Below are 26,319 nucleotides of genomic sequence, written 5' to 3'. Positions count from 1 at the left end.
TGTAGCGTGTGTGTGTGTAGTGTGTGTGTGTGTGTGTGGTGTGTGTGTGTGGTGTGTGCGGGCTACAGACTTGAGATAGGAACATCTGTAGTAATGTCCAATCTGTTTCTTCGTTCTTGTGTTCGTCAGAGTCTGAGTGCGAACGGGGGGAAAGTGGAAGACGATGAGGGCAAACCGGAGGGAAACGGCCAGCGGGAGAAAAGAAAGGAGGCGTGGAGGGCCGGCTCTTAACTACAGGCCGTGGATGATACTCGGCATTCTGTCGTTTTTAAACCCCTTATCGACCAGAGCTGCCGGCACACAACGGCGTGGGCTCGGACTCGCAGCCCTCTCTGTTCCACGCCAGAGATGGGCTGCAGTCCGACGGACCCCCGAAACAGCAGAGCGACGACGACGACGAGAGCATAGCGGTTGTTCTTTAAGATGTCCCGAGGAATGCGTCTCACGTTTCATAAGAGGCCAATAACAGAGTTTATTAAGATGATTAGGACACGTGTTGATTTCTGTGTACGATAAATGCTTCTGTCTAGTATATCGATCATGCATGTGAACATTAGTCCCAAGAAGCATCATGGAGTTTCTTGACGTTCATGGGAAGTTGTTGTGAATCACTGCAGATATAAAAAACATAAGATATTAAATTACTCAATAATTAAAGTTCAACGGAGACAAACATGAGAGCAGCTGCACAACTAGAAGTGTTGAAGCTTAGAGAACACAAGATTCAGGTCGGTGTGTCGGGGCCTGATTGAATATAAAATCCTGTGTGGGATGAAATGTGACTGTTTCTACGCAGGATACTCCGTCGTAGGGGAGCGCACGACGACAACAACGTCCTCCTCCTCCTCAGAGTTTCGTTCAAGAGGAAAGAGGCCGTCAGTGCCAACAGAGACGGCATCAGATCAAAGAAGAACGAAGCTGGAGGGGAGTAGACGGCGCTGCGAGAGAGACGACTGTGCACGATGCAACAGCACGACACATGAAGGAACTGTTTGAGATGATGATGCACTCCGTCACCTCTCTATAGCGGCGTCTGCTTCTTCGCATCTTCCTCGCAAGCCCTAGATCAGCGATGCCTCCTGCGCGGTCGTCGCGGGGAAGTACCACAGAGCCGACCTGCGTCCCCTGCAGCCGTCCTGCGCCGCATCCGGGACAGCACTTGAAAAACAGAGAAGGAAGCGAGGAGGAAGCGAGTGGTGGGAGCTGTGGTGCTCACTGAGGCGAGGAGGAGGATTGAGCGGAACCGCGGTCTACCAGGCCGACCGGGCCAAGAGGAAAGAGCGGCAGCGACGCCTGTGGAGGAGTACCTGAGAGGAGGCGGGTAGGCACGCGAAGGATCAGAGGGAGCGGGAGCAGTGGGGCTGGAGCTGAGCAGAGAGAGAGGCACGATGTTACGCTGTTCTACTGAGCTGGCTCCGTGCCATGAGGAGACTTCCTGCAGAGAAACAGTCCTGGTCAGAACCAAGGTGCAGAAGTTTCTACACGATGGCAGAGTTCGGCTTTGCTACCAGTTTCCAGTGACCAATCATTTTTATTAAATACTGAACGATACATAATTGTGACTTATGTGAAATATAGATTCTCCTTTTTTTTCCCATTTTATGATATTGTATCGTTTGTGCTTGTTTTAATAAAACAATTCCGTACTGTAAGTTATATTTTTATTGATATATGAATTATCAAAGTGAAGACGGTAAACACGACGTTCATTTGTGGTAGAGAAAGAACACGTGATCAGAAACATGGTGTGTTGAGATTAAACTGAGAAATATATGGACTTATTATATAATGTCTGGCTGCACAAGATTATATATTTCATAAACAAATGCAATAATATTAAAGAGTTGGTGAGTGACGTGTCTGTTTTTTTCATTGTACAGAGCAGCTAACAAAAAATAATTTAAATCTGCCTTCGATATAAAAGAAGTATAACTTTGTTAGAGTAACAAACAATCGTTGCACTTATTTCTTTGCATATTTTATTTGTTTTAAAAATATCCACTCCTCCACCAATACATGCCAGAGTTCCCGCGGATGCTTTAAAAGGTATTGAATAATTAATATAAAAAAGCTCTTAAATCAAACTTTCAAAAGTCTTAAAAATGCGAACAAAATGAATCTTTAAGTAACTATGTAGTGTCTTAAATATTATTCTGGGGGTGGCAATAAGAATCTGTATGCATTCATTAATAAAACAGAATCTATGATGTTCATTGGACAGGACAGTGTAATGATTACAGGATAGAAATTTGGTTGATCAACAGTTATTTTTACACTATTTACTAATTATTTCACATAATGAATGTGAGTGTGCTGATTTTATTTGAAAGGAGCACTGCCCCCTACAAGGCGACGACGTATTACAACTAAAACGTTCCATCCGGGTCTTGGGTCAGCGATCAAAAACACGGAAAGTGGTTGTGAAGATGTCAACGCGTGGTTGTCCAACCGAAGCTGCTGGAAACACTGAATATTCGTCAATTTAAGGATTTAAAATTTCGCGTTCCGGTGGTTTAAAGTTTTCAAGTACACAGTAACAGTCTGACAGCTGTTCTCTTTCATCTGTACGTACCGGACAGTTATTCACGTTAGTTTTTAATGTGATATGGGTCATTTTCTACATTAGCATTTTACTTTACAATTGTGTAGCATTAGAGATGTAAATATCACAAAGAGCAACCCTGCAACCGGTATTGTTAAACTCATGTAAACAGTGCGGGAAGAAGTATTTGATCTTGTACATTCAGTTAAGTAGTAATTACACAGTGTAGAAATACTCTGACTACAGTAAAAAAGTACTATTTAGCAGAATGGCCCATGTTCAGAATACTCTTTAATAAATGAAATGATTAATAATAAGTAATAAAACATAACAAGCTACTAATAATATAGAAGAGGAAGAATATCAGTTAAGTAAGAATATGCGAATAAGTAATAATAATATGAAGATTATATAAGAATAATAATAACAATACTCTGTAATGAATACTCGAATAATAAAAGTATTCAAATAATAATACCTAATAATAACAATAAAGAAAATTAAACTGAATAATATAATAATATTAATAATAATTACTCTTAATAATAACAAATACTTAATAATAATACTTTAAAATAATATTAATACTAATACTCTTAATAATAATAAAAATATTAATATTAAAATAATAATATGTCTTATAATTTGATGCATGCTGTTCATCACTTTAATGTTGCAGCTAGTGAAGTGTGCGGCTGATTTTTAAAATACTTTAAGTAGCTAATCTGTAAGTAATACATGATTAGTTTATTTTATTTTTGCATTAATAATCTGAATCTAAATTTAGTTCAGTTTTAGTTTCTTCACAAACAAGTAAAATACAAGTACAATAAGACATAATGGAGATGAGAACAGGGGCCAGAAGACTAGCAGATAGATTTAGAACATATGTTTACTCAATATTACTACGTCGGGATTTGAGAACGTTGTGTATCATACATATAACATTTACAAACAATAACCCAAATACCTAAAAACTAACTGGTAACATTTGACACCAAAATTTAGCCTGCAAACATTTAGCTCTCCGGATGAACCCTGAGACTTCCACATTTCTATACAGAGGAAGCTGTGATGATGAAGGTGTTTCGCGGTGCCTGGCCCGTCACGGCTAGCTGGGAAGTGTCTCACGTTTACCCAACAGAGTGGCCTGCGCCGCCTCACAGCATACGGCCATCACAGGTCGCGTGGTGCCTTACAACCTTTCAAATCTGCGTGTTCATCGAGAGTTCATTTAAAGGCTTAATTCATTTAAATAATCTTAAATTATAAATAAAGTAAATAAATAACAAAAATAGTATTTTAAATAAGAAATAATAGTAAATAACAACAATACTGTTTAAAAATAAACATAAGACTAATATAATAAATAAACAACAAATATTTAAAATAACATAAATAATATAATAATTAATAATAATAAATACAAATGTTTTAAATAAACATAAATAAATATAATAATAAATAACAACATATATGTTGAAATAAACATGAATAAATAATAAATAAAAATTAAATCTAAAAAGCAACTTTTTTTTCTTGTATTTAAAATTATTTTAACTAATTATTTATTATTTTATATTAAAATACTAACAACCAGACGTCAAAACCTCTAGGAATAATTATTGGATAATTTCTAATTTTCAATAATAATATAATAAACTGATTGATAATACAGAGGACGGTATCCAATATTCAATCGTTTATCAAAACCTTGACTTTATTTAGATTTGCTACACCTGTGTTGTCCCGCTCTCGTGGAGCCTGGATTGAATATTACGAATGAAGGTAAATGAGAAGCTGAACACATGAAATGATCATTAAAAATAAAAGCCTGATGACTTTTACATTACTGTCAGATACTCGCTCAAAAACGCTGGTTTTCCTCGTGCATGATTATTGGTTGATGCGACTGAAAGAAGGTTGATATGAAATGCAGAAAAGTTGGGAATTCTAAGATTTAAGAGATACACTTTCGCATAGGAAAAGCTATTATTTTTCTCCACGCAATGACTTCGAAACGACAACAATCAGTGATATATCATATTCATGAGAAGCTTGTTCTGAGTACTGTAACATCATTATAATATAGAGAGGAGGAAGATCTAAGGTTTGAGAGCAGATAATTAAGGTTGGGAACTTATTGAATCTGGATATTTGCTGAGTAGAATACACTTAACATGTGACTCTCCGATGGGGGGTGACGGCGCCCTCACCACCGGACGAAGGGAAAACAGTCGGAGACTTTGGACAACACGCTGAAAACACTTGGTCTGCTGCGAGTTGAACTCACTGAGTGGTTTGCAGGCGTGGCTCCTGCTGGTCCTGGAGGAGACGGAGACGGGAGCAGATCTTTAGTCAGAAGGTAAGTTCCTTCTTTTATAAATTTAGTTTGAGTGTGATGCTTTGCCTTTACGCACTTTAAGTTTTACACTTAACACTTCATCACGTTAGTTTAGTGTTTTAGCGGGTAGTACTGTGTGTGTGTGTGTGTGTGTGTGTGTGTGGTCCGCTGGAGTGGGGGGGGTGACGGTTGTTGACGTCGTGGAGCGAAGCCAACGAGCACGTCTGGTCGCCGGCGGCGAGGAGGGGACGGAGCCTGCAGCTGTGGGACACAGCCAATCACAACGCTCCGCTCAGATGGAACGAACCCTCAGGAATCTGTGAAGTGTCCAGATTACAGAGCATACCTGTCATCAACCACACACACACACACACACACACACACCACACACACACACACACACACACACACACACATTCAGCAGCACCTTCTATAACGCTCATGTCTTTAATGCATCATAACTTAATCACTGTTAGTTGCATTATAATGTGAATATAAGTTACCTGCTTTAAACAAAGTGAAAATAAAAAGATAAAAGTTATCTTTTATGATGTTTATGATGCGTTATAGTTCCAGCTCTTCAGAGTCCTGAGTCAGAAACATCTGCTGATCTGTAACCTCTCACGTCAGCAGGTGTGAGAGTCGCTGTTCACAGTGAGACGTGTGTGTGTGTTGGAGAATCTTCTCATGAAGGAAACTTCATCACAAACATCTGGAGAAACATGTTTCACTGACAGGAAGGAGGAAACTGTGACGAGAGAGCTGAAGCTTCCAAAGGAGTAAAAGTAGAATGTGCAGATCTCAGATCAGCCTCCTGCAGACATTCTCCTCTTCAGGATCGTGACCCGGCTCATTGTGGCCCCTTGACCCCACACGTTCCACTGATGGGGGGCCGCAGCCTGCGAGTGTGTTTGTTTTTGTGTATGTGTGTGTGTGTGTGTGTGTGTGTGTGTGTGTGTGTGTGTGTGTGTGTGTGTGTGTGTGTGTGTGTTGTGTGTTGATATTTGTGGCACATTCTAAAGAGAGAAAGTGGGTGTGGGAAAGATCTGCTCGCCCATCTCTCTCCATGACACACACACACACACATACAGACACACACACACACACACACAACACACACACACACACATGAAGATAAAGTGCTGGGAGAGTTGGGGGAGTTTGATATCAGCTGATCGTGTGTGTGTGTGGTGTGTGTGGTGTGTGTGTGGTGTGTGTGTGTGCGTGTGTGTGTGCGTGTGTGTGCGTGTGTGTGTGTGCGTGTGTCGTCTGAGAGCAGAGCTGCTGGGAAAGTCCCCTCAGCTTCAATAATATTTCATTGTGACTCTCAGATCCCTCGTCACGTATCTTTTACATTTTATGCTTTTAAGATAAATGTTTGCAGCTGAGGCGGTCAGAGCAGCAGAGCTTTCCTACCAGACACCTCAAACATACTTCAGATATTTCAGACTTTAAGATTCAGCTTCATCGATGGAGAGGTTATTAGATAAGGGTTAATGCTCGCTGCACGTTATTACACGGCTCCTCACTAAACAAGTCAATCATCATATTTCCATATTAACTCTTTGATCTCAGCCCGTCTCCTGCAGTGTTTATTCCTGCTTCTCTTTGTGTCTTTAACATCTCTCATCTTCTCCCGGGACATATATAAGATGTTCCTCGGTCTGATGGAGTAACGCAAAACTAATTGTTTGTTTTTTTAACAGCTGATGTCGGTCAATTACCGGACTTCTTTCTGCGGAGTGATATGATCGTCGTGGTCGTCAGACGTTAAAATGTCGAACCAATCGGTTGCTCAACTAAAGATGGTGTAATCACCATCTTTAGGAATCAGTCATCGAACGTTAGATAAGTTCTCTGACTCGCAGCTGAGACGACACTTTTCACTTCTTGGAGTTCAACAAAGACACATCTTTACTTTTGTGAAGAACAACTAATGTCCTTGAAGTGAAGAAAGAAAGAAAGCGATTCACGCAGAACAGTTTGGTCTGTGTTCGACCTGAAAGAAATCGATTAGAGACGTCGCCTTTAGATCGAGGAGAAAATGTGCCTTTGAGCACAAACAGCAGAAAAGTCCCGTTTCTTTATTTCCCATCATTTCTATAAATACAGAGCACGAGAAGAGCTCCGCCAGTGTTCCACACTCACCAGGAGAAAGAAGGGGACTTCTTTGTGTGTGAAGTCGTACTTTAAGTGAATTAACATCTTGACCGATGAAAGAAAGGAAGGAAGGAGGAGAGTGGATGAAGAGAGAAAAGGATAATTGTGTGTTTCTGCAGTGAAAGAGTGTTATTCTTTGCTGCTGCTGAGAGGCGATCATTGTTGAGTGGAGTCTAGCAGTGGGACCGGTCATCTGAGATCACGTCCTGATAGTCGCCCTCAGACCTGATCTCCACGAGCGGCCGGAGGAGGCTGACACAAGATTATCCTCCCCGATTCACCACCGAACTGTGACCGCAGATCAGCGGCGTCTGTTTACTCGAGTGTTGTTCATGCTTCGTGCACGACATCCCAGAAAAACACTGATTTGTCAGCGTGATTACTCATGTTATATAAAATACTTAAGTTATATACAAAGTGGAACCCAGCGGCAACACATTCAGATGTTCAAGCTCGAACCTTAAAGTGTTAAAGTGGCTGAAATGTTGCAAGAATTCAATATGTTCTTAAAAGCAAACATGCAAATAAGGTTTAAAATGTTTTACTTGAAGAGAAACCTCATTTCTTAATCAAAGCAGAAGTGTATCAAATACTTAGTAAAACTGTATTCAGCCTTATGCAGATGATACTGTGATGTTACCTGGAGGTGAAGTGATGAATCTGATGGACTCCTTATTATCACTCCTTTAACAACAACTCAGAAGTTCTTGTTTCACTTGTTTTAAATGCTTTAAAGTGTAGAAAAGAGAAGAAAAGAGAAGAAGAGAGAAGAAGAGAATGATGGATATGTGCATGCTGCAAATATAAGTACTGATTTTAGTATTCATACTTTATTTTATACTTTGATGGTGTGTTCAGATGTTTGTGGGAAAGATATCCACATGGATTTCTACACAGTCCTGTCTTCTCCTCCCCCTCCCCCCCCCTCTGTTCCCATGGTTTTCCCAGGCCTGCTGTCCCAGGGTGTTTGACCCGACTTCATGCCCCACTCTGCCCTCTTTCTGCCCCTCTTGGTGCTTCCTGCCCCCTGCTGCAACTACACAGGCTCTTATTGTAGCAGAGCCTACGCCTGTCACTACCCATCACACACACACACACACACACACACACACACACACGCACACACACACACACACACACACACACACACACACACACACACACACACACAGTCTTTCAGCTGCGCTCAACCTAAAACACTTTAACAGTTAAACTTTTCTAAAGATATGATCTGCGTTTGGTTTTATCAGAGATATTGTTACAGTCCAAATGCAACCTTTGAAGTGCATGGATGCTTTTCACAATGCGGAGACACAATTACGATCACCTGTACCCAGAATGCACCTGTGAAAAAAACACTTTTAACCATTTAAATCACTTAGAAATCAGAGCTTCAACTCTACATGTTCAGGTTAGTGTAACAATGGAGGCCAGTTTTAAAGAAGTAGAGGAAGAGTTGCAATGAACTGTATTTTGTTTACAATACATTACAGTAACTATGTTCATCTTTAGTTTAAGTAATTGTGTCCAATACTGTTGTGAGTATATGAGTAAGTTATATGTGTGTTCACAGATGTACAGCGTGCGCTTCGTGCAGTTTGCAAGAAGAGTTTCGACAAAGAGGGATCTCGTTTCATTAAATGTTGCTTTAAACAGCAGATTGTAGATTTAGTTGCTACTTTTGTCTGTGTGTCTGTGTTACTGTGTGACTGTGTGTCTGTGTGACTGTGTGTGTGACTGTGTGACTGTGTGTGTGACTGTGTGACTGTGTGACTGTGTGTGTGACTGTGTGTCTGTGTGACTGTGTGACTGTGTGTCTGTGTGACTGTGTGTGTGACTGTGTGACTGTGTGACTGTGTGTGTGACTGTGTGACTGTGTGTCTGTGTGACTGTGTGTGACTGTGTGACTGTGTGTCTGTGTGACTGTGTGTGACTGTGTGACTGTGTGACTGTGTGTGTGACTGTGTGTCTGTGTGACTGTGTGTGACTGTGTGTGTGACTGTGTGACTGTGTGTGTGACTGTGTGACTGTGTGTCTGTGTGACTGTGTGTGTGACTGTGTGTCTGTGTGACTGTGTGTGACTGTGTGTGACTGTGTGTCTGTGTGACTGTGTGACTGTGTGTGTGACTGTGTGAATGTGTGTGGACTGTGTGACTGTGTGTGTGTCTGTGTGACTGTGTGTGTGACTGTGTGTCTGTGTGACTGTGTGTGACTGTGTGTGTGACTGTGTGACTGTGTGTGTGACTGTGTGACTGTGTGTCTGTGTGACTGTGTGTGTGACTGTGTGTCTGTGTGACTGTGTGTGACTGTGTGTGACTGTGTGTCTGTGTGACTGTGTGACTGTGTGTGTGACTGTGTGAATGTGTGTGGACTGTGTGACTGTGTGTGTGTCTGTGTGACTGTGTGTGTGACTGTGTGACTGTGTGTGACTGTGTGTGTCTGTGTGACTGTATGACTGTGTGTGACTGTGTGTCTGTGTGACTGTGTGTCTGTGTGCGTGTGTGTGTGTGACTGTGTGTCTGTGTGACTGTGTGTCTGTGTGTGTGTGTCTGTGTGACTGTGTGTGTGACTGTGTGACTGTGTGTGTGTCTGTGTGACTGTGTGTGTGACTGTGTGACTGTGTGTGACTGTGTGTGTCTGTGTGACTGTATGACTGTGTGTGACTGTGTGTCTGTGTGACTGTGTGTCTGTGTGCGTGTGTGTGTGACTGTGTGTCTGTGTGACTGTGTGACTGTGTGTGTGTGTGACTGTGTGTGTGTGTGTGTGTGTGTGTGTGCTGTGAAGCTCCCAGGTGTGACTGTGTGAAGCTGCATGAATGTGCAGAGGGGGCGTTCCTGCCCTGGATAAATACAATTAGGAAGAAAACAAGTCCAGCGCCAGTGAATGAGCAATCCTCCAGTTTATTCTAGAACAATGAGAGAGGAGGAGGACCATCAGAAATACCACAGAAGAAGGAGGGAAGTCGGAGAAAAGGAGGAAGAGAGTGAAGGACTCAGAGGATGAAAAGCCGCCAGTGGCTTCGTGACTGCGGGTGATTTAGTGGTGATTAATCAGAGAGAAGAAGAAGAAAGAGAGCTGCGAGTGAGAGCAGCGTTCGGATGTTGGAGAAGCAGAAAGCAGAGAGGAAGTGGTGCACGGAGGCCGGAGTGTGTGTGTGTTGGATTTGTTGACTCAGGCATCGAGCGGCACGACAGCGATTGTTTGGATTCAGTCCCTGAAGTCAGATTCTCAGGCTCAGAGTCCAGAGCAGCTTTAAATTCTCTGCAAGCGACGCTTCATGTGCTGTGTGACGTTTACACGCACACAACATTCAGCTTTCAGGCCCCTTATTCAAAAACACTGTGAACATGCAGCCGTGCAGTAAGAGCAACAGGCTTCTCTTCTCCAGCCGACATGTTCGACTTCCACACTCACGACCAGCTTCTTGAAAAGGTCGACGCTGCGATGTCCAAACACATGTCGAACAATGCTCCTAACACCTGAACAACATCAGCATGTCACATGTCACATGTCACATGTCACATGTCTTCATCAGAAGAGCTGCATCCTGAATATTATATTCATTATCGGGATCATAGTGGAGCATTGAGCGAGTGTGTGATCCTGTTAGTAACGTAGATAATGAAAGACATTAAAATGGACATGAAAGACAAGCCGACACACACACACACACACACACACACACACACACACACACACACACACACACACACACACACAAGCCCACCACAGTTTCATCCACGCACCGCACGCAGGCCTGCAAGCGATCATACAATCAGGAACACATGATACACATGTGACACACATGTGACACACACACACACACACACACACACACACACACATACAGTTAGGTGTCTACATGACCGTCACATAAAGATTAACAGTACTGAACGTCAGGAACGCTGAGAATGTGGTAGGTGACGATTTACAGCCGACATGTCAACCTGTGTGTGTGTGTGTGTGTGTGTGTGTGTGCGTCTTCACTAATGTAACAATAAACAGGTGCACAGACACACATTGCTGTTTAAAGATATGTGTGCGTTCATCTCTCATTAACGTGCCGACAGCAGCTCAACACGCTCTCTGTGCACGCTGAGGGACGTCTGATGACGCAGAGCAGACAGTCGAGCGATGACCTCACATGCCCGAGCCGACCCGAGCCGCCACCAGCCCTGACAACAGCCGCAGGATAAACATAAAACTAATTATTTTCTGAAACTTATTACAGAAGGTATTTTTGTGCATTTTTGAGTGTGTGTGTGTGTGTGTGTGTGTGTGTGTGTGTGTGTGTGTGTGTATGACTGTGTGTGTGTGTGCGTGCGTGTATGTGTGTGTGTGTGTGTATGTGTGTGCGTATGTGTGTGTGTGTGTGTGCGCGCGTGCGTGTGTGTGCGAGTGCGTATGTGTGTGCGTATGTGTATGTGTGTGCGTATGTGTATGTGTGTGTGTGTGTGTGTGCGCGTGTGTGTGTGTGTAATTGTATCTCTTCTGGCCAACAGTGACCCATTTCTCAGCCTTGTCTGGGACTGAGTGTGTGTATGTGTGTGTTGGTCCCACGTCCTGATCACCCCGTTCCCAAGACACTGCCAACACCCCACGGCGCTCACTTACTCTGTCACACACACACACACATACACACACACACACACACACACACACACACACACACACACACACACACACTGTTGCATAACAAGAGAACAGAGAAAGATGAAATGTGATACAAACAAAGAAGAAGGAAGAGAGAGATTGTAGAACAGCTGATCTCTTGATGTCACACACACACACACACACACACACACACACACACACACACACACACACACACACACTCAGATGGATGTCGTGCATCGTGCAGCAGCACAGAGTTCACTCACAATCATCGCTCATGGCGACGAGGACGACCGCCTGAAAGTGTCAGGGTGAGGACTTCTTCTGGTTGACTGCTCTGAAGCATGAACGTATCAGTCCTTCTCCACGCCTGGCGTTGGGAGCTGACTTGTGTGAATTTGGGGGAGACAAGTATCCCAGCATGCATCTCTACTGGGGGAGGATATGAGCTCCGGCTCGTGATGATTATCTGAAATCTGTTTTGGTTTCGTCCTCAAGTTTCAGGCCACGAAGGTGACGGGCTCATTTCACACAAGTGTGTTGGACGACCTGCAAGCAGCAGCTCCATCACATATGGAGGGAGGGGGGGGGTTCTTGATTGACAGCTGTCTCTTGGACTTTCTTGCGTCGCTTCACGAACCTCAAAGTGACGTCAGAACTCCAACATCCACATCTGTGGTTTGTGTGTTTGGAGGATTTCCTGCAGACAGTTCAGATATCTGACCTCTGGAGGCTCTATTTTTAGACTTGGTGACCTCTGACCCCCCCGCTGCTTTATTTAGGCGAGTAAACTGTCTGGGAAGCTGACAGGGAGTTCCCCAACCTGCTGCGTGATCCTGTGTTCTGCATGAAATGGACGTTTTGCTACAGAAACTAGTTTCTGGGTAAATAATTTATTCTGATTCATCAAAGTTTTTAAACTTAAAGAGAATTTCAGTGAAAAGAAAAACATATTTCAAACCTTCTGATTTGATGTAATTTGCCGACATATAGACAGTTGTTCTGCGCTGGAGTACGACTACTTTAAATAACCTTACATTAACTAAAGTCAACAAATGTGTCGCCGTTAGTTTCAGCAGGTAAAACAAACATAACAAAATAAACTTCCGGTCAGAAGTTTTTGAGGAGCAGCTGTTAAAATAACAATAATGTTTATTCTACGTCAAATGTATAAAACGAGCATGAAGCAGAAACTTATAAATATTTATAACTGTTATTTCATATTTTATCTGACTTCATTAGCGTTAAGGAATCTGAAATGTTCTTCACAAATGTGTTTTATCTAATAAAGAAAGTTTAGAGATATATTTAGTTAACAGTTTAAAACTCTTCGGAGCGACGTCGCCTCCTACAGGATCCTCGGGAGTCCTGCATCCGCCCTGTTCATCTGTTATCTACACATCTATAAGTCTGCATCTCTGCAGCTGCAACCGCTGCTTCCTGCATCTCTGCAGCTGCAGTCGCTGCTTCCTGCATCTCTGCAGCTGCAGCTGCAGGTGCTGCTTCCTGCATCTGCTTCCTGCACAACAGCACAGCGCTGCAGAAGATGCACATAACGTGCTCATTTATTATATATGATATATTATTTACTATATATCATATATTATTTATTATATATGATATATATTATATTATATTGATATATTATTATTTATATCATTATATTTTTATTATCATATATTATATATATTATATGATATTATTTATTATATCTATATTATATATTATTACTATATATCATATATTATTTATTATATATGATATTTTATTATATATGATATATTATTTATTATATGAGAGGAGGAGGGAGGAAGAGAGCAGGAGAGGAGAGAGTAGTGAGGAATGGAGGGAGATAGGATGTGAGGAGATAGGAACGAGTGATTGTAGGAGGAAGCGCAGCGATGATAGAGGTAGAGAGGGAGCAGAGCAGAGAGCATAGAGAGAGAGGCGTGATGAGATAAGTATATAGTAGGTATGTAGATAGCATATATTCATATAATCATATATTATATATTCATTTATTATATATCAGATATTATATATTATTTATTATATATCATATATTATATATTATTTATTTCTATAATTATATCATTTATTACATATTATATATTATATATCATATATTATTTATTCTAATCTACTTAACAAATCAATAAGAGATAGAAGTATAAATACTTTTTAGGTCGAAATTCTTACTTCTTGTCTAAATCACAGCATAATAATTTTTGCTTAATGTTTAATTTCTGTGTGATGTGAACACACACACACACACACACACAACACACACACCACACACCACACAAATGAATGTTCTTACACAGAAGCAGACTTGATGGTCGTTTAGCCTCTTTGTGCTGTTGTTTTGAGTCTCTGTGGTTTTGTGTCACTTTGTGGTCTTTTGTTGTTATTTCTGTCTGTGTTTGTTTTGCATCTCTTTGTAGTGATTTTGCAGTCGCTGTGAGTCTCTTTGTGTCCCTTTGCAGCTGTTTTGTGTCTCTTTGTAGTCTGTTAATGTTTCTTTGTGCTCATTGTGAGTCTCTTCCTGGTTTGTACGTGTCTGTTTGAGTGAGAAGCCTCTGACACGTCCAGTAATCCATGAAAAGAGCTAAAAACTAGGACAACAAAGCTGAACAAAAAGCACCGACAACACAAAATATAATGTTTATATAATGTAAACACAATGTAATTATACAATAATCCAACATCACACTGCAATAAAAATATATACAATAAATAAAAACAAAATACCTCATAAACATTATTATAATTTAAAAAAATAATAATAGATGAATAAATTCATTTAAAATAAAAATACAATTTACCCTGAAGTGCTGATGACTTTTGATCAGACGTTAGACTATTATACCAATAAGGACATTCTCTGCTTGTTACAGCAGCTCGTTTATCAACCTAATTTTAAAAGATTTTAAAAAATGACAAAACAGTAATGTCTCTAATATTCCATATGGTGGTTTTGTTTGGGGGAAAGTGTGTAATGTAACATCATGTAGATATTTTTATAGGTAATATTAGAATTACAAGTAAGTAGAAGAAAAAAAAGATTGTAATAATGTAATTTAAATGTATTATTTAAATGTATATATGATAGAGCAGGACAAACAAGTCTTTAATTGTATTTGAATTCCTTCTACAAATGAAGATGTGACGCACGGGGGCGGCCGCTGAGCTTCACCGGAAACGGAAACGGTCTTTTGTTTTCCTCTCGTCTCGCTCCTCTCCTCCGGGCAGCGACAGAAGTTTGAAACAGAAAATGGAGCACAAATTGATCCTGGCGGTCTCCGGCTTCCCGAGCCTCTACGACACCAACTCTCTGACCTACAGGGACCTGAACATGAGAGCCGAGTCGTGGAGACAGGTGTCAGAGATCGTCGGTGTTCCCGGTAAGTTTTCTTTTTTAATTTCTTAACGTTAACGGCTGCTCTGCGAAAACTGTTTATTTCACCGACTAACCCACAAGAAGCAGATTTCATGTGGCTGTGAGGTGAGACTTCATTAAACCACTTTACTTTTACAATGTTCAACAAACCTCTTCTTAAAAAGATCAAAACAATAGAGGTGCGTCTCTTAATACGTTCCGACTGTCTGTGGCGCTCAGCCCAAAGCACATTGGTTCCTACTGAATACTTTAATCTTATAAATAGCTCACAAACGTAAAGATTCATAAAAAATAAGGTTTAGAAATGTACCAGAACAGCTGGCCAGTTTACAGACTTTGAAGTTACATCATTACATGTTTGACGCCAGAATAAGTACCTACGTATTATCAGCAAAATGACTTTATATTAATATTTTTAGTGCGCTTTGACAGATAAAGCAAAAGCATGGAATGAAAAGACGAGCTCACGTAAAATCAAGTCAGAGTTTTAAGAGGTTTGGTCTGTGTCTCTGTGTGTGTGTGTGTGTGTGTGTGTGTGTGTGTGTGTGTGTGTGTGCGCGCTACCAGACTTGAGATAGGAAACATCTGTAGTAATGTCCACATCTGTTCTTCTTCTTGTGTTCGTCAGAGTCTGAGTGCAGAAGGAAGTGGAAGACGCTGAGGGACCAACACCGGAGGGAACGGCAGCGGGAGAAAGAGCGGCGTGAGAGCGGCATCGGGCTCTTTAACTACAGGCCGTGGAGATACTCGGCCATTCTGTCGTTTTTAAACCCCTTTATCGACGCCAGAGCTGCCGGCACCAACGGCTGGGCTCTGGACCCGCAGCCCTCTCTGTTCCACGCCTCAGAGATGGGCTGCAGTACGACGACCGAAACACGCAGCGACGACGACGACGACGACGAGCATTACGGTTCGTTCTTTAAGATGTTCCCTGAGAATGCGTCTCACGTTTCATAAGAGGCCAATAACAGAGTTTATTAGATGATTAGACACGTGTTGATTCTGTGTAACGATAATATGCTTCTGTCTCAAGTTATTCGATCCTGCATGTGAACATTTAGTCCCAAGAAGCATCATCGGAGTTCTTTGACGCTTCATGGGAAGTGTTGATATTCACTGCAGATATATAAAACATAAAGATATTAAATTACTCAATAATTAAAGTTTCAACGGAGACAAACATGAGAGCAGCTCAACAACTAGAAGTGTGAAGCTTAGAGAACACAAAGTTCAGGTGTCGGTGTCGGGGCCTGTTGAATATTAAATCCTGCTGTGGGATGAAATGTGACGGTTTTCTCCGCAGACATCTCCGTCGTAGACGCGACGACGACAACAACGTCCTCCTCCTCCTCAGAGTTCGTTCAGAGGAAGCGGCCGTCGTCTGCCAACAGAGACGGCATCAGATTCAAAGAAGCGAAGCTGGAGGGGACGTCAGACGGCGCTGCGAGAGACGACTGTGCACAGATGCAACAGCACGACAACATGAAGGAACTGTTTGAGATGATGATGCACTCCGTCACCTCTCTAGCGGCGTCCTTAGCTTCTTCGCACTCTTCCTCGCAGCCCTCAGATCAGCTGATGCCTCCTGCGCGGTCGTCGCCGGGAGTCCCACAGCCCGACCTGCGTCCCCTGCAGCCGTCCTGCGCCGCCTCCGGGCTCAGCCACTTGAAAACAGAGGAGCAGGAAGCCGAGGTGGCGGAGCTGTTGGTGCTCACTGACGGCGAGGAGGATTGCGACGCCGCGTCTCCCAGGCCGACCCGGGCCAAGAGGAAGAGCGGCAGCGACGCTCTGCTGGAGGAGTACCTGAGGAGGCTGGAGGCCCGCGAGGCTCAGAGGGAGCGGGAGCTGGAGCAGAGAGACGATGTGACGCTGTTCTTACTGAGCTTGGCTCCGGCCATGAGGAGACTTCCTGCAGAGAAACAGTCCTGGGTCAGAACCAAGGTGCAGCAGTTTCTACACGAGGCAGAGTTCGGTGCTACCAGTTTCCAGTGACCCAAATCATTTTTATAAATACTGAACGGATCACATATTTGTGGACTTTATGAAAAATATAATTCCCATTTTTTTCCATTTTTATGATATTGTATCGTTTGTGCTGTTTTTAATAAAACAATCCTTGTAACTGTAATTTATATTTTGATATATGAATTATCAAAGTGAAGACGGTAAACACGACGTTCCTTTGTGTGTAGAGAAAGAACACGTGATCAGAAACATGGTTGTTGTTGAGATTAAACTGTGAAATATATGGATTTATATATATAATGTCTGGTCTGCACAAATTTATTCATTTCTCATAAACAAATTGCAATAATATTAAAGAGTTTGTGAGTGACGTGTCATGTTGTACAGAGCAGCTACAAAAACATTAATTTAAACTGCCTTCGATATAAAAGAAGTATAACTTTGTTAAGTAACAAACACATATGTTGCACTTCATTTCTTTGCATTTTTTTGTTTTAAAATATCTTCACTTCCTCCACCACTGATCTATGCCAGAGTTCCCGCGGATGCTTTAAAAGGTATTGAATTAATTAATATAAAAATGTCTTAAATCAAACTTTCAAAAGTCTTAAAAAATGAACAAAATGAATCCTAAGTAACTGATGTAGTGTCTTAAATATTATTCTGGGTGGCAATAAGGAATCCTGTATGCATTCTTTAATTAAACAGAATCTATGATGTTCATTGTGACAGACAGTGTAATGATTCAGGAAGAAATTCTGGTTGATAACATTTATTTTTACACATATTTACTAATTATTCACATAATGAATGTGAGTGTGCTGATTTTATTTTGAAGGAGCACTGCCCCCTACAGGCGCATCGACGGTATTACAACTAAAACGACTTCCATCCGGGTCTTTGGGTCAGCTGATCAAAACACGGAAGTGGTTGTGAAGTTGTCAACGCGCTGGTGTCAACCGAAGCTGCTGGAAACACTGAATATTCGTCATATTTAAGGATTTATAAACGCGTTTCCGGTGGTTTTAAAGTTTCTAAGCGACAGTAAAGTCTGACAGCTGTTCTCTTTCATCTGTAAGTACCGGGACAACGTTATTAACGTTAGTTTTTAATGTGATATTGGGTCATTTTCTACATTATGCATTTACTTTTACAATGCTGTAGCATTAGAGATGTAAAATATCACAAAGAGCTATACGTGTATTGTTAAACTCATTTAAACAGTGCGGGAAGAAGTATTCTGATCTTGTACTTCAGTTAAAGTAGTAATACTACAGTGTAGAAATACTCTGCTACAAGTAAAAGTACTCATTTAGCAGAATGGCCCATTTCAGAATACTCTTAATAATAATAATAATATGAATATTAATAATAATAATAATAACAATACTCTTATAATAATACTCTTAATAATAATATTAATAATAATAATAACAATACTCTTAATAATAATACTCATAATAATAATATTAATAATAATAATACTCTTAATAATAATACTCTTAATAATAATAATAATAATATTAATAATAATACTCTTAATAATAATAACAATAATATTAATAATAATACTCTTAATAATAATAATATTAATAATAATACTCTTAATAATAACAATACTCTTAATAATAATACTCTTAATAATAATAATAATATTAATAATAATACTCTTAATAATAATAATAATATTAATATTAATAATAATAATATTGTATTATAATTATTGATGCATGTGTTCATCACTTTAATGTTGCAGCTAGTGAAGTTGGGCCTGATTTTAAATACTTTAAGTAGCTTAATCTGTAGTAATACATTATTAGTTTATTTTTATTTTTGCATTAATAATCTGAATCTTAAATTTAGTTCAGTTTTAGTTTCTTCACAAAACAGTAAAATACAAGTACAATAAGACATAATGGAGATGAGAACAGGGGTCCAGACACTAAGCAGATAGTATTTAGAACATATGTTTACTAATATTACTTACTGTCTGGATTTGAGAACGTGTGTATCATACAGTAACATTTACAAACACTAACCAAATACCCTAAAAACTAACTGTAACATTTACACCAAACATTTAGCCTGCAAACCTTTAGTCTCCCGATGAACCCTGAACTCCACATTTCTATCAGCAGGAAGCTGCTGATGATGAAGGTGTTTCGCTGTCCGGCCCGTCACGGCTACGCTGTGGAAGTGTCTCCGTTCATCCCCAACAGAGTGGCCTGCGCCGCCTCACAGCACTACGGCATCGCAGGTCAGCGTGGTTGCACTTACAACCTTTCAAATCTGCGTGTTCTCTCGAGAGTCATTTAAAGGCTTAATTCATTTTAAATAATCCTTAAAATTAATAAATAAATAAATAAATAACAAAAAATATTTTAAATAATAATAATAGTAAATAACAACAAATATTTTAAATAAACATAAATAATAATAATAATAAATAACAACAAATATTTAAAATAAACATAAATAATAATAATAATAATAATAATAAATAACAAATGTTTTAAATAAACATAAATAAATAATAATAAATAACAACATATATTTGAAATAAACATAAATAAATAATAAATAAATAAACATAAAAAGCCACTTTTTTTTCTTGTATTTAAAATTATTTTTAACCTAATTATTTATTATTTTATATTTAAATACTAACAACAGACTCAAAACCTTCTAGAATAATTATTGGATAATTTCTAATTTTCTAATAATAATAATAATAAAATGATAATATCAGAGACGTGTATCCAATATTCAATCTGTTTATCAAAACCTCTGACTTTATTTAGATTTGTCTCACCTTGTGTTTGTCCGCTCTTCGTGGCAGCCTGATGAATATTTACGACATGAATGTAAATGAGAAGCTGAACACATGAAATGATCATTAAAATAAAAGCCTGATGACTTTTACACTTACGTCAGCTACTCGCTCAAAACGCTGGTTTTCCTCGTGCATGATTATTTGGTTGATGCGCTCAGAATGTTGATATGAAATGCAGAAAAGTTGGGAATTCTCATGAGATTTCGAGATAACTTCGATAGAGAAAAGCTTATTTTCTCTCACCAATGATCTTCGAACAGCCAACAATCAGTGATTATATCATATTCATGAGAAGCTTGCTTCCTGCATGTACTGTAAACATCATTATAATAATGAGAGGAGAGATCTAAGGTTTGAGAGCAGATTAATTAAGGTTGGAACTTATTGAATCTGGATATTCTGCTGAGTAGAATCACATTAACATGTGACCTCCATGTGGGGTGACGGCGCCCTCCACCACCGGACGAGGGAACATGTCGGAGACTTTGTGACAACCAGCTGAAACACTTTGTCTGCTGCGAGTTGAACTCACTGAGTGTTTGCAGGTCGTGGCTCCCTGCTGGTCCTGGAGGAGACGGAGACGGGAGTCTCTTTAGTCAGAAGGTAAAGTTCCTTCTTTTTATAATTTAGTTTGAAGTTTGATCTTTGACCTTTACGCACTTTAAGTTTTACACTTAACCACTTCATCACTTTAGTTTAGTGTTAGCGGTAGTTACTGTGTGTGTGTGTGTGTGTGTGTGTGTGTCAGCTGGCAGTGGGGTGACGGTCTGTTCGACGTATCGTGGAGCGAAGCCAACGAGCACGTCTTGGTCGCCGGCGGCGGGGACGGTAGCCTGCAGCTGTGGGACACAGCCAATCACAACGCTCCGCTCAGAGTGGCCAAAGAACACACACAAGAGGTCAGACGCTCAAACAAACTCACTGAAGTACACGAGTGTGTGGGCTCTGTAAGGACGTGTGTGTGTGTGTGTGTGTGTGTGTAGGTGTATTCTGTAGACTGGAGTCAGACCAGAGGAGAGAACCTCATCGTCTCCGGCTCCTGGGATCAAACCGCTAAAGTGGTGAGTTTTGTACTTTTGTATTTGTGTACTGTTGTCACTTCTTTTCTGTCTGTGTTTTTATTGTTGTGTCTCTTCCGTCCCTCCAGTGGGACCCCGCTCTCAGCCAGTCGTTGACCACGCTCAGGGGTCATGAAGGGGTCATCTACAGCACCATTTGGTCGCCTCACATCCCAGGATGCTTTGCTTCAGCCTCGGGTGAGTCTGCGCACACAACACAAGCTGGAGAGATTCTTTTAGTGAAGGAAACATGAAAATATAATATGTCATAACTTTAATCTCACAATGTGATGATAAACTTCAGTCACCACATAATAATCATGGATGATAAACTTTGTGAAGAGGATGCACTAAAACATCAGTTTAATGATCTTCATCACGTTTGACTCGTCTGTCGGTGGCGTGTGTTTTGTAACGCGGTCACAAGGTGGCGCTGCGGCTGCGTTGTTGTGTCTCTGCGTCTCGTGTTCCTTCAGACTCACGAAGAAAACCTGCTTTTTGATGAAGTCTTGAATCTGTGAGTTACTCATTCTGTAGATAAAGTGTCATCTTCATCTTCATCTTCATCTTCCACATCCACAGTCTGCAGCTCAGTTTGTTTTTATACTTTATAAATGTGATAATAATATAATAAGTAGTAATAATAATATATATTATTATAATAGTAATAATAATAGTAATAATAATTATAATAGTAATAATAATATATAATAATAATATCGTATAATATATAATAGTAATATGAATATCATAGTCTATCTAATATTACTCGTCCTCCTCCTTCTCCTTCTCCTCGTTCTTCGTCCTCCTCCTCTCGTCCTTCCTCCTACTCCTTATCTCGTCTATCCCGTCCTCCTCTCGTCCTCCTCTCTCATTCTCCTCGTCCTCCTCCTCGTCCTCCTCCTCCTCCCTCCTCCTCCCCTCCTTCTCCTCGTCTCCTCCTCCTCTCCTCGTCCTCGTCCTCCTCCTCCTCCTCCTCCTCCTCCTCCTCCTCCTCGTCTCCTCGTCCTCCTCCTCTCTTCCTTCTCTCGTCCTCCTCCTCGTCCTCCTCTCCTCCTCCTCTTCCTCCTCCTCCTTCTCCTCCTCTATGTCCTCCTCTTCCTCCTCCTCCTTGTGCTCCTCCTCCTCCTCCTCCTCCTCCTCCTTTTTCCTCCCTTCCTCCTCCTACTCCTTCTCCTCTTCCTCCTCCTCCTCCTCCTTCTCCTCCTCCTCCTCCTTCTCCTTCTCCTCCTCCTCCTCCTCCTCCTCCTCCTCCTCCTCGTCCTCGTCCTCCTCCTCCTCCTTCTTCTCCTCCTCCACCTCCTCCTCCTCCCCTCGTCCTCCTCCTCCTCCTCCTCCTCCTCCTCCTCCTCCTCCTCCTCCTCCTCCTCCTCCTCCTCCTCCTCCTCCTCCTCCTCCTCCTCCTCCTCCTCCTCCTCCTCCTCCTCCCCCCCTTCTCCTCCTCCTCCTCCTCCTCCTCCTCCTCCTCCTCCTCCTCCTCCTTGTCCTCCTCCTCCTCCTCTTCGTCCTCCTCCTCGTCCTCCCCCTCGTCCTCGTCGTCCTCGTCCTCCTTCTCTTCTCCTCGTTCCTCTCCTCTTCCTCCTCCTCCTCCTCCTCCTCCTCCTCCTCCTCCTCCTCCTCCTCCTCCTTCTCCTCTTCCTCCTCCTCTTCCTCTTCCTCCTCCTCCTCTTCCTCCTCCTTCTTCTCCTCTTCCTCCTCCTCTTCTCCTCCTCTTCCTCCTCCTCCTCTTCCTCCTCCTCCTCCTCCTCCTCCTCCTCCTCCTCCTCTCCTCCTCCTCCTCCTCCTCCTCTCCTCCTCCTCCTCCTCTCCTCCTCCTCCTCATCCTCCTACCTCCTCCTTCTCCTAGTCATTATAGTATATCCTACCATCAGTCCCCATATTAGCAGCAGCTGCATTACAGTGAAGACAGATAGCAGCATCAGTAATGAAGATGTGAACGTCTGCAGGAGACCAGCTTCATTCATCAGGGAGGGAGAGCCGGGTTCTCCTTCTGTGGGAGCGCATCAGAAGGTGGAGCACAGCGCTGACTCCATCAGAGGGTGGAGCACAGCGCTGACTCCATCAGAGGGTGGAGGTGCAGCTCTGACTCCATCAGAGGGTGGAGCTGCAGCAGCTGCAGTATCAGTTTGTGAAGCGCTGCTGATTAAGTTTCCTGATGCGTTCGGGTTAATTGGTTTGCGAGCGCGAGCGGAAATCTGTGATGAGATTTTCTAAGCAGGAAGATGTTAAGCTCGTGTTGCTCGGGGGGTTCAACCGTGTGACCCGCGTGCAGATCTGCGTTCCTCCTCTGCTTTTTATGGAGTTTTATTTAAAAACAAACTTGGTTTTAGACGCATATTATTTACTGAGTGCAGCAGCTCCAGCTGGACCGAATACAGGAAAACAAAACTTTAGAATCATGTTAAAGTCAAATAAACGTAATTAATACAAAATGTTGCAGCATTACCAATTAATCAGGATTAAACTCTGTCCTGCAGCCGCTTGTTAAACTACAATCAGCCGAAGGTTCCCCACCCTGGTTTAAAGGATGAAACTTTAAACACCAAGAATCATGTTAGAAGTGATTTTTATATATTTGTGGAAAATGTTAAAATATATTGAATAATTAATTTTTCAGTCCAAACTAAACTCGCCACAATAATATAATATATATAATATAATAAAATACAAAAGTGTGACGTCGGTCCTTCAGGACGGTAAAGATGTAAATGAGATTTATTTGAAATGGAAGTAATGTAATTGCTGGATCCAGACGTCGAGTGTTTGTTGAGTTTAGACTCGTGACCTGATCATTGGATCAGACGAACCCTGCGGAGCTGCACATAAACGATTTACTGAGCGCTCACCGCCACAATAAAAGCACAATGATGATCTCACCTGCAGGTCCACATGTCACCTGATGCAGCCACCCAACAACACTCACTGGATTTTATTAAAGCTTGGATTCTGTCTAAAGAAACACTCACTATCTTAAATACAATAAAAATAAAATAAATAACTTTATTAACAGAGACTTTAAATGTATTATTAATATTTAATACTTGTTCTAAATAATTTAATTTAATTAAATATTCATCTAAATGACACATCTTCCTCGTTAGCAGTCGAGCTTGAACCAAGAAAGAGATAATAAAAAACTCTGAACATGCATATATATATTATATATATATATATATATATATATATAATAATAATAATAATAATAATATAATAATAATAATAATAATAATAATATATATATTATAATCATCTGATTATTTCCTGGAGAAGACGTCTCACAGCTTCTCGCTCACAGAGGATCTGTGCAAGTACAAGTTTAATGTTCATCAAACTACGTTAACGTTTACTAGAGACGTGATATCATCTGCTGTCGGCCATGTTTGTAGTTTTAGCTGAAGGATGTGTACACTGCTCATAGGGAAGAGAGAGCTTCTGCCATTGTTTGATTCTGAAACATCTCAATGCAGGCGTGTAGAAGTACTTGTATAATATTTAACACTTTTCTGTTTCTGACTTCCAACACATCTACTAAACATTCACTAACCCTAACCCATTCAGATATAAAGAGATATTTATATTTAAATATACGTATTTTAATCAAACAGCAATGACGCAGAAAATTCATTATTTATAAAAGCCGTAGAATTTAAGTGTCTTTGTAAAGTTAATTAATGAGGTACATCTAATAGAAAAAGTGGATTAATAGTGATGTAATCAAGAAAACACACACACACACACACACACACACACACACGTATTTACAAAAAGCAATTGAAAGTTAATGAAATGAGTTTAGGATTAAATCTCAACTCTTGTGTCCAGACTGAATTCTTTGGGCCAAACAATCCTGTGAGAATGAGCTGAACGTCAGAGCCGAGTTCTCGTTGCTTTATGTTGCAGCCGCAGGTGAAGGTGAACCTGCTCTGTTCTGACCTGCAGCAGCTTCTGTGTTTATCTCTCTCTGCGCTTCAATTAAGTTGAATCCAGTTCAGTCGTTTGTCTGGCTGCTGCTCCACTTTCAGTCTGTGTTTCCTCCCGTCCGCTCCCCTAAAGGCTCCTGCAGGCAGGAAGTAAAGTCTCGGGTCAGTTGGGACTCAGTGCTGTGTAGTTCTGGGACAAGGAGAGCGATGAGACGCTGCTGGAACCAGTGTCTCCTGCACACAAACAACTTTAAAACACAGAAGCTCAGACTAATCTAGAGAAGAAACAACAAAGTGTGAAGGAGACAGAATTAACATCCTGAGGTATCCTGGTGCACCACATGTTGGAAGAGTCAGGATGTATAAAAGCAGCCCGATATAATAATTATATGTCTTATAAAATAAATCTGCAAACCTTCTGCACGACAGCAGCCTCCTCTTCAGTACTGAGACGAGGAGGAATAACATGAGCACAGAGTCCACGAGAGGAGGCGTCGATCTAGAGATGCAGTAAGACTTGTTTAACCCGAGCTAGGCCTTACAGCAGCAACACTGATGCTAACATCACATCCGTGCAGGGATACAGATATTACACATGTAATATATAAAGAAAGTTTATATTTGAGTTGTTAACACACTGGATGAGCAAGTTCAGGTGTTGAATCAGGAAGAAAAGACGTGATGAAGAGTAAGACTGAGGGTGCGTGTGTTTTACACACAAATTATGTTTTGCAGAACGCTGAAACACACACACACACACACACACACACACACACACACAGTTTGTCTGTTAATTATATGTGTGTGTGTGTTTATTATGTTTGTTCAATGATAGCAGGTAGTGTCTGGTTAAATAATTGATAGTAGGCATCCATCAGAGACAAAGGTTCACCGACAAACCACACACAACACACACACACACACTGGCCTCAGGGGAAGCTTTAGCAACACATGAGTTTCCTCTTCCAGCAAACATCAGGATTCAGTATATATACAGTGTGCACCTGTCCCTGTTTACACCTGTCCCCTGTTTACACCTGTCCCTGTTTACACATGTCCCTGTTTTACACCTGTCCCTGTTTACACCCTGTCCCTGTTTACACCTGTCCCTGTTTACACCTGTCCCTGTGTGCACCTGTCCTGTTTACACATGTCCCTGTTTACACCTTGTCCCTGTACCCTGTCCTGTCCTGTTTACACCTGTCCCTGTGTGCACATGTCCCCTGTTACACCTGTTCCCTGTTTACACATGTCCTGTTTAAAACTTGTCCCTTGTGTGCACCTGTCCCTGTGTGCACCTGTCCCTGTTGCACCTGTCCTGTTACACTTGTCCTGGTTACACCGTCCCTGTTTACACTTGTCCCTGTGTTGCACCTTCCTGTTTACACCTGTCCTGTTACACTTGTCCCTGTGTGCACCTGTTCCCCTTGTTACACCTGTCCCTGTTTCCACCTGTCCCTGTGTGCACCTGTCCCTGTTTACA

At 41.3% G+C, this 26,319-nt stretch overlaps 2 protein-coding genes across 2 annotated transcripts; both read left to right on the top strand.

Moving 5' to 3' along the window:
• Positions 1–2,547: 2,547 nt before the first annotated feature.
• On the top strand, positions 2,548–21,418 carry LOC115003862 (peroxisomal targeting signal 2 receptor-like). The gene is made up of 7 exons (XM_029425808.1): positions 2,548–2,564; positions 19,164–19,282; positions 20,404–20,461; positions 20,607–20,757; positions 20,842–20,919; positions 21,006–21,114; positions 21,393–21,418. The coding sequence occupies exons 2-7, from the start codon at positions 19,174–19,176 to the stop codon at positions 21,416–21,418; spliced, it is 531 nt and encodes a 176-aa protein (XP_029281668.1). The 5' UTR covers positions 2,548–2,564; positions 19,164–19,173.
• On the top strand, positions 14,840–17,322 carry LOC115028793 (uncharacterized). Its single transcript, XM_029462625.1, has 3 exons — positions 14,840–15,064; positions 15,689–15,970; positions 16,364–17,322. The coding sequence occupies exons 1-3, from the start codon at positions 14,935–14,937 to the stop codon at positions 17,050–17,052; spliced, it is 1,101 nt and encodes a 366-aa protein (XP_029318485.1). The 5' UTR covers positions 14,840–14,934; the 3' UTR covers positions 17,053–17,322.
• Positions 21,419–26,319: the final 4,901 nt, after the last annotated feature.

This window comes from Cottoperca gobio, chromosome 24, assembly GCF_900634415.1.
Source record: "Cottoperca gobio chromosome 24, fCotGob3.1, whole genome shotgun sequence".
In the NCBI taxonomy this organism is placed as follows: Eukaryota; Metazoa; Chordata; class Actinopteri; order Perciformes; family Bovichtidae; genus Cottoperca; species Cottoperca gobio.
This window is presented reverse-complemented; position numbering and strand designations above follow the sequence as displayed.